Source organism: Abramis brama (genome assembly GCF_963993115.1).
Source record: "Abramis brama genome assembly, chromosome: 11".
Taxonomy (NCBI): Eukaryota; Metazoa; Chordata; class Actinopteri; order Cypriniformes; family Leuciscidae; genus Abramis; species Abramis brama.
Window position 1 is genome coordinate 17,382,397 of NC_139973.1, and position 11,995 is coordinate 17,394,391.

At 37.7% G+C, this 11,995-nt stretch overlaps 1 protein-coding gene across 1 annotated transcript; it reads right to left on the minus strand.

Annotated features, from left to right (window-relative positions):
- Positions 1–10,009, minus strand: atp1b1a (ATPase Na+/K+ transporting subunit beta 1a). Its single transcript, XM_084129851.1, has 6 exons — positions 9,771–10,009; positions 5,471–5,599; positions 3,675–3,830; positions 2,638–2,822; positions 2,375–2,458; positions 1–1,473 (listed from the first exon to the last, which is right to left on the minus strand). Exons 1-6 carry the CDS (start codon positions 9,862–9,864, stop codon positions 1,216–1,218), a joined length of 906 nt encoding a protein of 301 aa, XP_083985977.1. The 5' UTR covers positions 9,865–10,009; the 3' UTR covers positions 1–1,215.
- Positions 10,010–11,995: the final 1,986 nt, after the last annotated feature.

An 11,995-nucleotide genomic window follows, 5' to 3' on the forward strand; every position in this document is an offset into this window, starting at 1 on the left:
TCAGTTGTCTGTCCATTTATTTCTTCTTAGGTCTTACCCAGATTTAAATAACATTACAAGAGTAAATGCAACCCTTGACAAGTGTTCTGATGTCCAACAATGAATTTTAAGAACTTTAAACACAAACAAAATATCCTATTACATGGGGTACTGCTTTGCATCTGATAGGTTTCTAACCTTTGACCAGTGACTTTGGTATTTGGATTCATACATTACACTCTCTCCTTCTGAAAAAAAATTGTACAACTGCATAAATATAAAATTCTTCCACCATGAAAATGGCAAAAACATTCATTAGAAAGTAACACCACAGCATGTGATGTCTCCAGAACAAAAAAAAATTAAAAGCACTGAGTTGCCATGGTGACCACTGGCCACTTCAGTCCTCCACACTAGACACACAGTTCTACACTTAATAGTAAAGAAAAATAAAAGCCTTACACAGAATTTTCATTAGCCCCAATTTCCCAAATTGCAATAAGATCAAATAAAAAGTCAAAAGGTGATGTAAAAACATTCCCCACAATCAATGAAAAACAAAAGATGCAAAGAAAAAGGAAAAAAAGGTTTGAACGGAGTGCAGTCACTTACACACACACACACACAGACCTGGGGAGTTCAGAGCGTACCATGCCAGTATTTTCAGTTTTTAAGTAGACGAATACGCACATTCACACTCAACCTCTCTCTCATACACACACACACACACACACACACACACACACACACACACACACACACACACACACCTTGGACCGCTAAGTCTTTCTCACATAAGACAACAGAAATTACAACATGGCTTGGAAAGGACCATTGTATGCGACTACTGCACTGCACACTCCATAAAATTTAAAGAGACCACACTAGGCAGAAATACTCAGGGGACAGAAACACTGCTCGCTACATCAGTAGTGGAATTATAATTTACAGTAATAAATGAACGTCCCATGGCTCACGGAATATTCTCATTTACAGTAGAATAAATACTTTGCTATTGCTACTCTTCCTGTAATTTACATTCTAACCCTAGACATGCAGAGAAAGCTAGTGTAAAGCGTACAGATTAAGTGTAGGTCCCGTATGTTGTGAAAGTTTGTTCAAGACTAGTTGTTGTTGTTGCTTTTTCCAATTGAATTTGTACTCGTCTTTGTTTATTCATCTAAATTACTGTGTTTTGAAATGGGCAGAATAAAAGTGCTATTTTCATAGCTAAGGTCATGACTTGATGGTGATTTTGATGTCAAAACGTCCCTGAGAACGGTCCTTCTCGCTGTAATCGATGTTCTGTCCGTATACTTTACACTCTATGCGCATGTCCATATCCTTCGTGATGTTGTGGAACTTGATGGCCACCAGAGGCTGGAGGTAATGGGGCTGTAGCAGCTTGCCGTAGTAAGGATAATACTGGAGGGGGAAACCAGTACCCAGCCCGAAGTAATCGATCGGTCCGAGCTTATCTGCTTCCTCATCTCTCTGTTGACAAGCATTACTCATGTTAGATCATTCACTGGAGCACTATGACATATTGAGTTTAACATCACTGTGTATATTTCTTTGATAAAGGCCTGTTCACACCAAGGACCATAACTATAGTAGCCTCCACACCAACGGATTATTATAAGCGTGCACAGTTATGTTGTCTGCTGCTTTAAATGTACGGGCCTTTTGAACTGGATTCTGATTGGCTATCAAAGTTTTTATCATTCATCAGCTTGAAAAAATCATTTTAAAAGTGATTCCAACGATGTTGTTCTTCTAAGTCATTATCGTTATAGTTGTAGTGTGGACTTCCCTTTTCTCACAGAATTATCTAGTGATTATCTAAACTTTATGGTTCTCATTATAGTTGCCTTGGTGTCATGGGCCTTAAAGGGATAGTTTCCCCAAAAAATGAAAATTCTGTCATCATTTATTCACCCCCCAAACCTGAATTTCTTTCTTCTACTGAACACAAAATAAAATAAATATTTTAGCCAAACATTTGTTGGGGCCCATTGACTTCCATAGTATGGGGTAAAAATAATATGGAAGTCAATGGGGCCCATCAACTGTTTGGTTACCGACATTCTTCAAAATGTCTTCTTTTTTGTTCAGCTGAAGACAGAAATTCTTGAGGGTGAGTAAATGATGACAGAATTTTCATTTTTGGGTGAACTATACCTTTAACACTTGACTGGCAAGAGTAGGGATGCACTGATAATGCAATTCTGGCACATAATTGTAATAATTTAGCTATAGACGATATTATAAATGCATGCACAATAATAAAAATAAAATCTCTAAAATCAGACATTAACCAATATGTTACCAATATATTGTGCATCTCTACACAAGAATGCTATTTTACCAAGATGTGTTTTAAGTATTTCGTTACCTTGCTTGAGCAGTGGATTGGGATCAGATTGGTCTGAAAGTTAGGGCGGGCTGCCTCAGGGAGACTGTCATTCGAAGCTGGAACCTGAGGAGAGAGAGATTGGCAAGTTTTGTATATGGCAATCCCAATATTAAGGTAAATGTTGCCTCAGGCTAAAAAAGCAATTGACCTATATATATGGCAATAATACAGACAAGATAATCTTGAACGACAAAATAAAATGCTTTTTTTTTTCTACATCCTGCTTATCTTGGATAACTCACCCGTGGCCTGAAGAACACAATTCTATTGAGTTTAACGATGAGGCAAGGCTTGCCTTCACTGAAGCCATATGAACGGTCATTTTTGCCCGAGCACTCCTTCAGCAGTTCTCTACTGAAGCGGCAGGCCTTCCTTATGCCGTCAGTGCTCTCCAGTTCTCCACGATCTTTATAGGTTTGTGGTGTGTCTGAACATGAAACGCATTAAGGCTTATTAGTGACTTATACAACTGCATTTGCTTGGCATTACTACAACAGTGCACAGGCATGCAGGACAGCAACATGGGTCAAAGAAAGCCCCAATTGTCTACCTAAGCAGTGAACTGTTGACTTGTGAATGATTATCATTTGACAGAGCTGGAGAGTGATGTAGGAGGTCACTTCCTGGACTGAACCCTTTTTATATTATTTTTTTTTTTAACGATTTTAAAATCAATTTTTTTATTACAGAATCGATATTCATTCAAATTAAATTGCTTTATTTTTGCCCTTGCTTATAGATGAGGTTGACAGAAGTTAGCCACTTTCGTTTCAACAGAGGATGAAATGTGTCGTTATCTTTGAGTGTTGAGTGACGTAATATAAATATTGAAAAGCCCTCACGAGGCTCACGCACGACGAGCAGCGCTACTCATATACTAAGAGAGAGATAAGACAGTAGAGCTGCACGATTCATCTTTAAAAGACTGTGATCTCGATTCAAACACCCACGCGATCTTCTTCCATTTCGTCTGTTTATTAACCTTTGACAAAATCATATCGCAACATTCAAATCTGTGTTGGCGCTGCCGCTGACCCAGAGAGAGTATTTTCCTCATAGTATCATTATTTCTGTGATACAATAGTTCAAATAGTTCAGAAAGCTCTCAGATTTCATTAAAAATATGGGATGGGAAAATAAAGGGATGACATGAGGATGAGTAATGAATGACATAAATTTCATTTTTGGATGAACTAACCTAACCCTTTAATAACAGAACTAAAAGCTTGGGTTTATTGAGATGTATACAATTTAAAGATGATCTTAATACTCATCGTACTTCCGCAGTCTTCAAATTTGATGACATCCGTCTGCTTGTCCTCATTGTAGCTGCTCAGTAATTCTTCAATATTTTTCACATATGCAGCGTAACTATCTTTGTCCGTCATAGAAAAGCTGAGCTCCGCTTTTTCCGGGCGTGGGGAGTGTGATAAGCCTGTAAATAAAATGGAGAGGTTAAATGTGGCCCAAGCAACTGGTGTTGTGAACATTTAGAAGAGTGATTTTCCCTCCAGCTATGAGAGCAGTGAATGCCAGGTCCATTCATTGTCATGGAAGTTTGCTATTCAGATTCCCAGCTTGGCAGTAATTTTCCACCACGAACGTAAGGCCACAACGGGGCGTGGCGTGAGCGGAGCAAGCAGAGGAGAACAAGCAAACGGAAACCTTATATTTTCTGTAATGCCAATTTTTGTTTCAACAGCCTGGTAATGAATGACCTTCCATGCATGTGCTGCATCTGGTGTAAAAGATGAGCTTCTGGCTTATTTGCACATGAGAGAGTTACATAGACATTGTTTAGTTCACTTTTAAGACTCCGGTTAGAGCTTGCGAAAGTCTCCCAACCTTCCCCCTCCTCCTCTCCACAACTTCACGTGCTCCTGTCACACAATGGAAACTTTTAGCCCCTAAGAGGGAGGCGGGACTTGAACGCAGGCAGCATGTCATTTCTATGTCCGGCCTTCTTTGCAGCAAATAGCTGCACACCATGGTGATCTCCACTTCATTCCTACTCACGTTGTTTCTTTTTAGACTTTGGCGTTCAAGGGCCGCCTCTCTTAAAGGGGAAAAGGCTCTTCTTGGCAGAGGCATTTATGTTCAAAGCCTTCACGAATACATCTAAATGTAATGCCAAGGCGGGAGTGTGCACTGTGCAAACATTCACTGACATGGCTGGTGTGGTGAATGGCTGGCAGTGGAGCAACGGGCAACCTAACAGGGATTATGGAAACTGCACAATGCTCTCCTCTGTTTCTTTTCCCCATTTTTAGCCTAAGTTCAATATCAAGACGATCTTTTTTGTGCCTGTTGTAAACTAATTCAAAGCTATGTTTAAGCTCACAAATGCTGATAACGTCAAAGACATACCAGTTCAAAGACATGCGAAGTGTGTGGATGAGGAACAACAATGCTGTTAGAACCCAAACGGGAAGCCTCGTCAGGCTGGCCGGGAGTGTGAAGGTCAAAATGGCTTTCTGTGTGTGTCTCTCCTTCTACTCCCTCACACTCCTACCACCTCCACTCATTCTCTCCGAGGTCAGGCGAACCTTTAGAGCCGCCCAAATGTCAGGGTTTACAGAAGCAAGATTAACTTCCAGCGTTATGGAACAGTTTGAATGTGTGTAAATGAGAATGTCCCAAAAACCGTTTGTTCTTTTAATTTTTCCATATCAATGACAAATAATAACATGGAATGTCCCTGTTGCCTCAATTACATTTAAGAGCACGTGACGGCAAGGCTTGTCAACCAGGTGACAAACAAACGCTTCTGGTATTTCACTTTAAAATACAATGATTTACAACAAAACTGAAAATGTAGAACAAGACATAAAAACATCTTTCAAAAGTTAGTCAAAATCATCAACTACACAACAACATTCTCCAAACACTGTCGCATATGGTACTTATCAAATCATGCCAGTCAAAACAACTATTAGCGTTAAAGTACATATAGTTCATTCTGTATCTCTTCAGTTTGGTGATTCACTCTCAGAGCTTTTACGTACAAATAGTACCCAACCTCTGAACACTTTTGGGCATGTCATATCTTCAACATCAACCAATCTGGTTTGTTACCTGGGGGTGCAACCCTGTCCTGGTATGTGGGCTTGTAGTTGCTGAGAGTCAGAAGCATGGCCTGGATGGTGCCAATGAAAATTCCAGCCAAGCAGCCATAGAAGATAACGTAGAAGCTGAAGATTTTGACTGCAAAGAAAAATGTATAGCATGAAATCAATGGGATGTTTTAGAGCACATATAAAATTGCATTCAGTTTCCACAAACACAAAACTCAAAGGTTTAAAATGTATCCACATTCAGTCCACATTCTTTTGAAAAGCATTTAACTTTACCCTATGTATGAGGCATAAAATGAGCATTCAAAGTTGGCATGACATAAAAATTCACCTCATCTAGTATTTTCTTTACATGTTATAGTTTTTTCTGTGAATGACTCATCCATGCACACATTGCATTTTTAAAAAATTGTTTTGACCATGTATTTTTAAATCAAAATGCCATAACTCAATCTTCCGGTGAAATGCTGGACCCCTTTCGTGCAATCCACTGCAAGCTCACATTCAGATCTGCCTTCATCTAATTAGCAACTACAATAATCCATTTCACTCTGATGTACATTCGGAAGATACGATCTGTCGCTACTTCCATTTCATTGTGGCTTTAAAGCAACAAAGCACCAAAGACTAAACTATGGAAGCTTGGTTACTTGCCTATTTTTATTGAACAATTCTGACTTTTTTTCCTCAGAATTGCTGACTTTATAACCCACCATTGTGAGTTCACAATTCTGAGAAAAAAGTCAGAATCACCAGATATAAACTCACAATTGCAAGAAATAAAGTTTATATGAGTTTATATCGCACAATTATCACACAAAATTGCGAGTTAATAGGGCTGGGGAAAAAATCAATTCACATTGAATCGTGATTCTATCTTCTACCGATTTGTATTGATTCACAAATTTCAAAAATCGATTCTTTAAAGTGTGACATTTCTTTAACTTTGCAGTACAACTTAAAATTATTAATCAGCATAACCCCCAAAAAAGGGCTCAAAGCGGGGCTTTGATTTTTTCCAAATTCAGTTTTCTTTGAGAGTGTGTGGAGTATTCACGTAAATACAGTCTGTTGTGTCCTGCGCAAACTTAAACAGCTAGGAGAAAATTGGATGTGTAACAGTATATTAGATCCGTGGATTCATTCTTAAAGGGACAGCAGCCTCATAAACTGTTGCCGTCTGTTTCTGTTTGTTTATTTAATTTGTTTTGTTTTTTTATTGTATGCCTATTTGTTCTATTTTTTGGTAATTTGCTTCATTGTTCCTATTTTTAATAACAAAAATAAAATAAAATGTCCTGCCTTGCTTTTACAGAGACTGTCAGTCATGTGTGTAATGACTGCACAGTCAGCTTAAATGGCATTTGTTTTATAATATTGGGTTGAGTAAAATGGGAAGAAAAACAGGTTCACATTTAATTTAGTGGGAAAATAGAATCAAATCTATGCATATATCCAATCAAAATTTAATTCAAAATCGAGAATCGGTTTTTAATTGAATCGTGATCTCAAGAATCGATTTGAATCAAATCATAAGGTACCAAATGATTCCCCTACAAGTTAATATCTCCAATTCTGCCTTTATTGAATGATTTGAATCTTTATAATTTTCCTACTCGCAATTGCGAGTTTATATCTCACAATTGTGAGAAAAAGTCAGAATTGTGACATATAAACTCAAAATTGCAAGAAAAATAGTCACAATTACCTTTTTTTTTAATTCTGTAACAGGCTTCTATACAATATTTAAACTACTTAGAATAAAGAGAAACAAAACCCCAGTCAGTTGTCTCCTGAGATAAGTGACTCGTGAAACGCTAAATTAAAATATTATTTAAAAAATCATAATTGAGAATTCTTTTTTAGAACATTTATCTGATATACACTGATTGTGTCTTTAATTCAGTTTTACTGATCATAAAAAAATATATATTTCCAATAATATACAAAATACCAACACAAACATGCCAGAAATGTGGGTCTTGGGGCCATTCTAATTTTCCAAACTGAGGTAGCCAGCTGCCTTCTGAGCCCAGCCATTTTATGCAAAGTTGCCAGTAATCATGAAACAACCCAAACTTTCCTGTCTAAAGTAACTGCGACAACAGAAATCCCAGTGTCTGTGTGACGCAACAGCAGAATGCGACCTGCAGAATAACATTCCTGTCTGTCAGTTACTGTGGTGGGTAGTATGTGGGCTTCATTGAAAGCGGCCCCCAACAACCACTTCAAACCAGTCGCCACCAAACACAAGGGTCGGTTTGTCTGTGTGTGTGGATGATGAGGTTATACTTCCTTTCCTTCAGCCCTGGCACTAAAACCTTTGCCGCCTCTAAAATCTACAGGAAACACATTCAAGTTTGAATACAGTCCCACAAACAATAGTTTTACGTGTCATACTCTCAGTGTGGGCAGAGGAAGAAGCTTGTCCCTGAGGGTATAAATAATAGGATGTCTGTTTTTAAACTACTGTGATGTTTAAAGCCTTATTAAACCCACTTTCACGAAGAGTAAGAGTAATGCAAACAGTGAACGCAACGCCTCTATTGGCTGTTAACTATGTCATTCAGTCTCTCACACTTCTCATTGGTTTCCCTAAGGCTTCACTAAAACCAATAATGTAACAATACATTTTATTTTCATGTAACGTTAGTCTCCAGTTACAGTATTTTGCGGACAGCAGCCTGAGTGAAAAAAATGGACAACTTTCCATAAACAATTATCGCCGACGGCAATAGAGAATGAAAGGTGTTAAATCGATACAATAAAGTCAAAAACTCCTCTTTAAATGAATAATGCGGGCTCTAATGAAATCATATGCCAGTGAAAATACTTCCTCTACCGCTAGCATCTCCTTACTCTCTCAACCCGGACGGTTTGTTTGTTCGCGTTTGCCAAATTCGTCTAACCAAACTATATACACACGTTAATTTAAAGTCTACGACTTTACGAAAACTTTACGAAACGTGTCGCAGACATTTCTATTCATTTTAAAATGACACTTCAAGCACACAGAGAGCCTAGCTGGCTAAGCTACATGTGACGGACTCCCACATGTGTCAGACTCAAACCTGTGTTTCATGATCTTTCCACCCGTTTCAGTGGTTAACTACGTGTTTTAAACAAGTTATTGAGTCTTATTAAATATTAAAAGCATTTTATTATAACGCGTGGTTAGTGGATAATGTAACTTTTTAATAACAGCCATTTGAAAGTGCAACAAATGTACATACATCAGGAGGGCAGAGATAAACACAAATGTTAACAACTGATTTAACGTTACAGTCTCCAGCTTTAAATGCCTATATTAAAATGGCAAACTCCGCTGATATATATTTACAACAAAGGCAGGAAGATGAATCAGTACTAAATAAGCAATTATTATTACAATATTACTAACTGTAGGCCATAATTTAAACAAGCCAAATTACTTGGGAGTCACCTTGACGAAAGAAAATATTCACCAGCACAAACACACTGAAATTTGCTGTTTTTTTGTTTGTTTTTTTGTACTCTTCACTGTGAAAATGTTGTTTCCATCCATGCCACAATAACTTATACTCGATTTTCTTAGTAGTTGATAGAAGTAAAATGAACTGATCACTGCAGGTTGTAACTTTGAAACCATTTTGATGCTTAAAAATCTACGATCAAAATTACATTTTCTGTTTTATTGGTTGGAAAATTGCAAATTGTCCTTGCTGACCATTTCAGATGAAGCTGACTGACATATTTCCTACACAGTAATAACATCCGTATAACAACGACCTTCAAAATAACCTTGTTTCTTTTCAAACACCCCCAGCATGGACCCAAACGTTAACATGTAAGTAAACAATTGATTAAATATACAAATATTTTGTGTAAAGCACTGTTTTCATATTTTTTCCATTCATCCGTCGATGCCATTTCACCACCTTGTGGCTCATCACGCGTATGAGTCACTGATCAGTCCTTCTGTTAACGTTACATGAATCAACTCGATTCTTTCGACACACTCTATGCACTAGAACACTATTTATCAATTAGCTTCGTTTATACGAATACTTCAATCAAATATGATAATCTAGTTATAACAGCAAGGCGCCATCTCGAGGCGTTTTTTCCCCTTTGAAAACGAAAGTCACGACGCAGTCAGTCAGATCAAACAGGTGCTGAGTTTTTCCAAAGTCTGGAAACACGCTGTAGCCGTTCCCCTGTTTTTAACTTTGGTACATATCAATATTAACATATAACAAAGGAGAAAAACTAGTTTAATCCAAGAGAAGAGGCGCTGATGAAACAATCTTGAGAACACTTACACCAACTGCAGCCTGTGCGTCCTAAAAATTCGTTCTTGTCCGAATTCCAGATAAAGCTCTTCCATCCACCGTCACCTTCTTTTTTTGCAGACATTTTCGGTATTTAGTTCCCTTTTTGGTGGTGTTTGAGCGGGCCTTGTGGACTTTACAGCGATGTTGTCCCCTTCCTTAATGTTGTAAAAAAGGACAAAGTCGTACCCGGTACCTTTGGTTGTACCCACTCAATATATAGTCGAGGCGAGACTCCGCCCATCGGCTCTTTTAATAAGTTACCTTCAAAAGAGGGAGGGCAGATTTTGACCAATCACAAGCCGCCTTGCTTTTGCGTAATAACTCGTAAACGGGGGTGGAATTCATACTCGCTTGAGCAGTTCAGTGCTGCTTCTTTCAAACTCTAAACTGTGTGCTTTACTCAAAATTATAGATTATCTCCTTTCCTGGTCCCATGAATTAATGTCATACGTAAATCCACCGGTATATTTTGATTGTTTGAACGACAATAAAGTACTAAAGTGATTTTTTGAACATGTAGACCTGTCAGTACTACTGTCAGAGTTTTATGGGCATGTATAATGGTGGTACCATGTTATTCTTGGAGAGTACCATATATTATAAATACCATTATACATTATTTCATCTCAGAATACCATGGTACTGACATCTGATACCATCACTGTACCATGGTAGGCCTACTGCCTATTTTTTAAAGGGGATAGACTGTTGCTGCAGATCAACTGATCAGAAAACAATTTAAGTGGTTGAATAAAATTTTGAATATTTGTTTTAATCATATAATTTACTCAAGTGGCATTTATGAAAGTACAGATGGCGCTATGATACAAAGCACACTTTCTTCTCTTTGTGGGTCTTCATTACAGAGATAAAATGTGTGTGTTGTTAAGGGGAGGAAACATTTTCCCAGTAACCTGTTTTGGAATACTCAAGTTCAAGTATGTGATCTGCACTCCATTCAAGGTCATTTGTGGGAGGCAGCAGAAGCAGAGGTGAATCCACCTACAACAGGCATGTACACATGCACTGAGCCATATTTTCAGTCTCTCAATAGGGTTTAAAAAAAAAAGTCATTTCACTCCTTTTTCTTTCTCATAAACCATAGACAAGCTCTAACAAGTGCAGGTATTAGTCCCTGCACACTGGGATTACTGGTTCTTTCTTTGAGTTTTGGGGGGTCTGTTGACCCCAAAGCTCCATTACAGTTAGGCTGCATTTAATTAATAAGTTAAATGTAAATATGAATGTTTGGCACTTGAGTGATACAAGAATGAGTTGTTAGAACACTGTATGCTTAAACTGCTGCATCTCTTAATAAAACATCATGCAGTAAATAGGTGTATGTATTGTTGTTGTGGGTGTGGAGCTTGAAACATGTACACACAGGTGATTCCACTGGGGCCAGTTACCTGTAATCCATATAATTCCTCTCACTGCAACACCTCTCAGTTTCTTTTGAAGCCCGAGGTATACTTTCATTCGAGAAAAGAATGAATGCATTATCAATGAATCCCTATTATAGTGGTAAATGTTGTGAATGATCTAAAAGGATTGATAGATTCATAAAATCACTAACACTTTTATTAAAAATGTTAGGTACAATGTGCTCATTGTGTTCATGTTGCATTGCAAAACTATTTTGCTGCTATTGAGGTGGGATATGGGTAAGGTTAGGGACAGGTTTGGTGGTATGGTTAGGTTTAAAGGTGGGTTAAGGGGCAAGGGGAGGGTCAATAGTGTAATTATAGATGTAATTACAAAAAAATAATTACAGCTGTAATTACATGCGTGATTTTAATATATAAGTTAAGTACAATGTAAAAACATGTACACAATAAATGCATTGTATCAAATTGTTAATTCAAATGTTACTACATAGTTAAAGACACTTAAAGGAACACTCCACCGTTTTTTTAAATAGGGCTTATTCACTTTCTTTCCTACATTTAGATAGGTGGGCAAATGCATTTTTGTCTCAGTGCATGCATTGTTTTAGTTTGACAGGGTCGGCGCTAGCTTAGCTTAGCATAATGAATGGAATCCTTTGTTGCCAGCTAGCATGTCCTGAGTAAAAGTGATATAAAAAATAAAAAAAACCCACCTAATTACTTCTTGTGGCCTGCGTATTCACAACAAGTACAAATAGTGATGCAGATTAACACTAGGCGATTTCCTAGGCAGATATTGACTTATATATTAAGGACTATATTAGG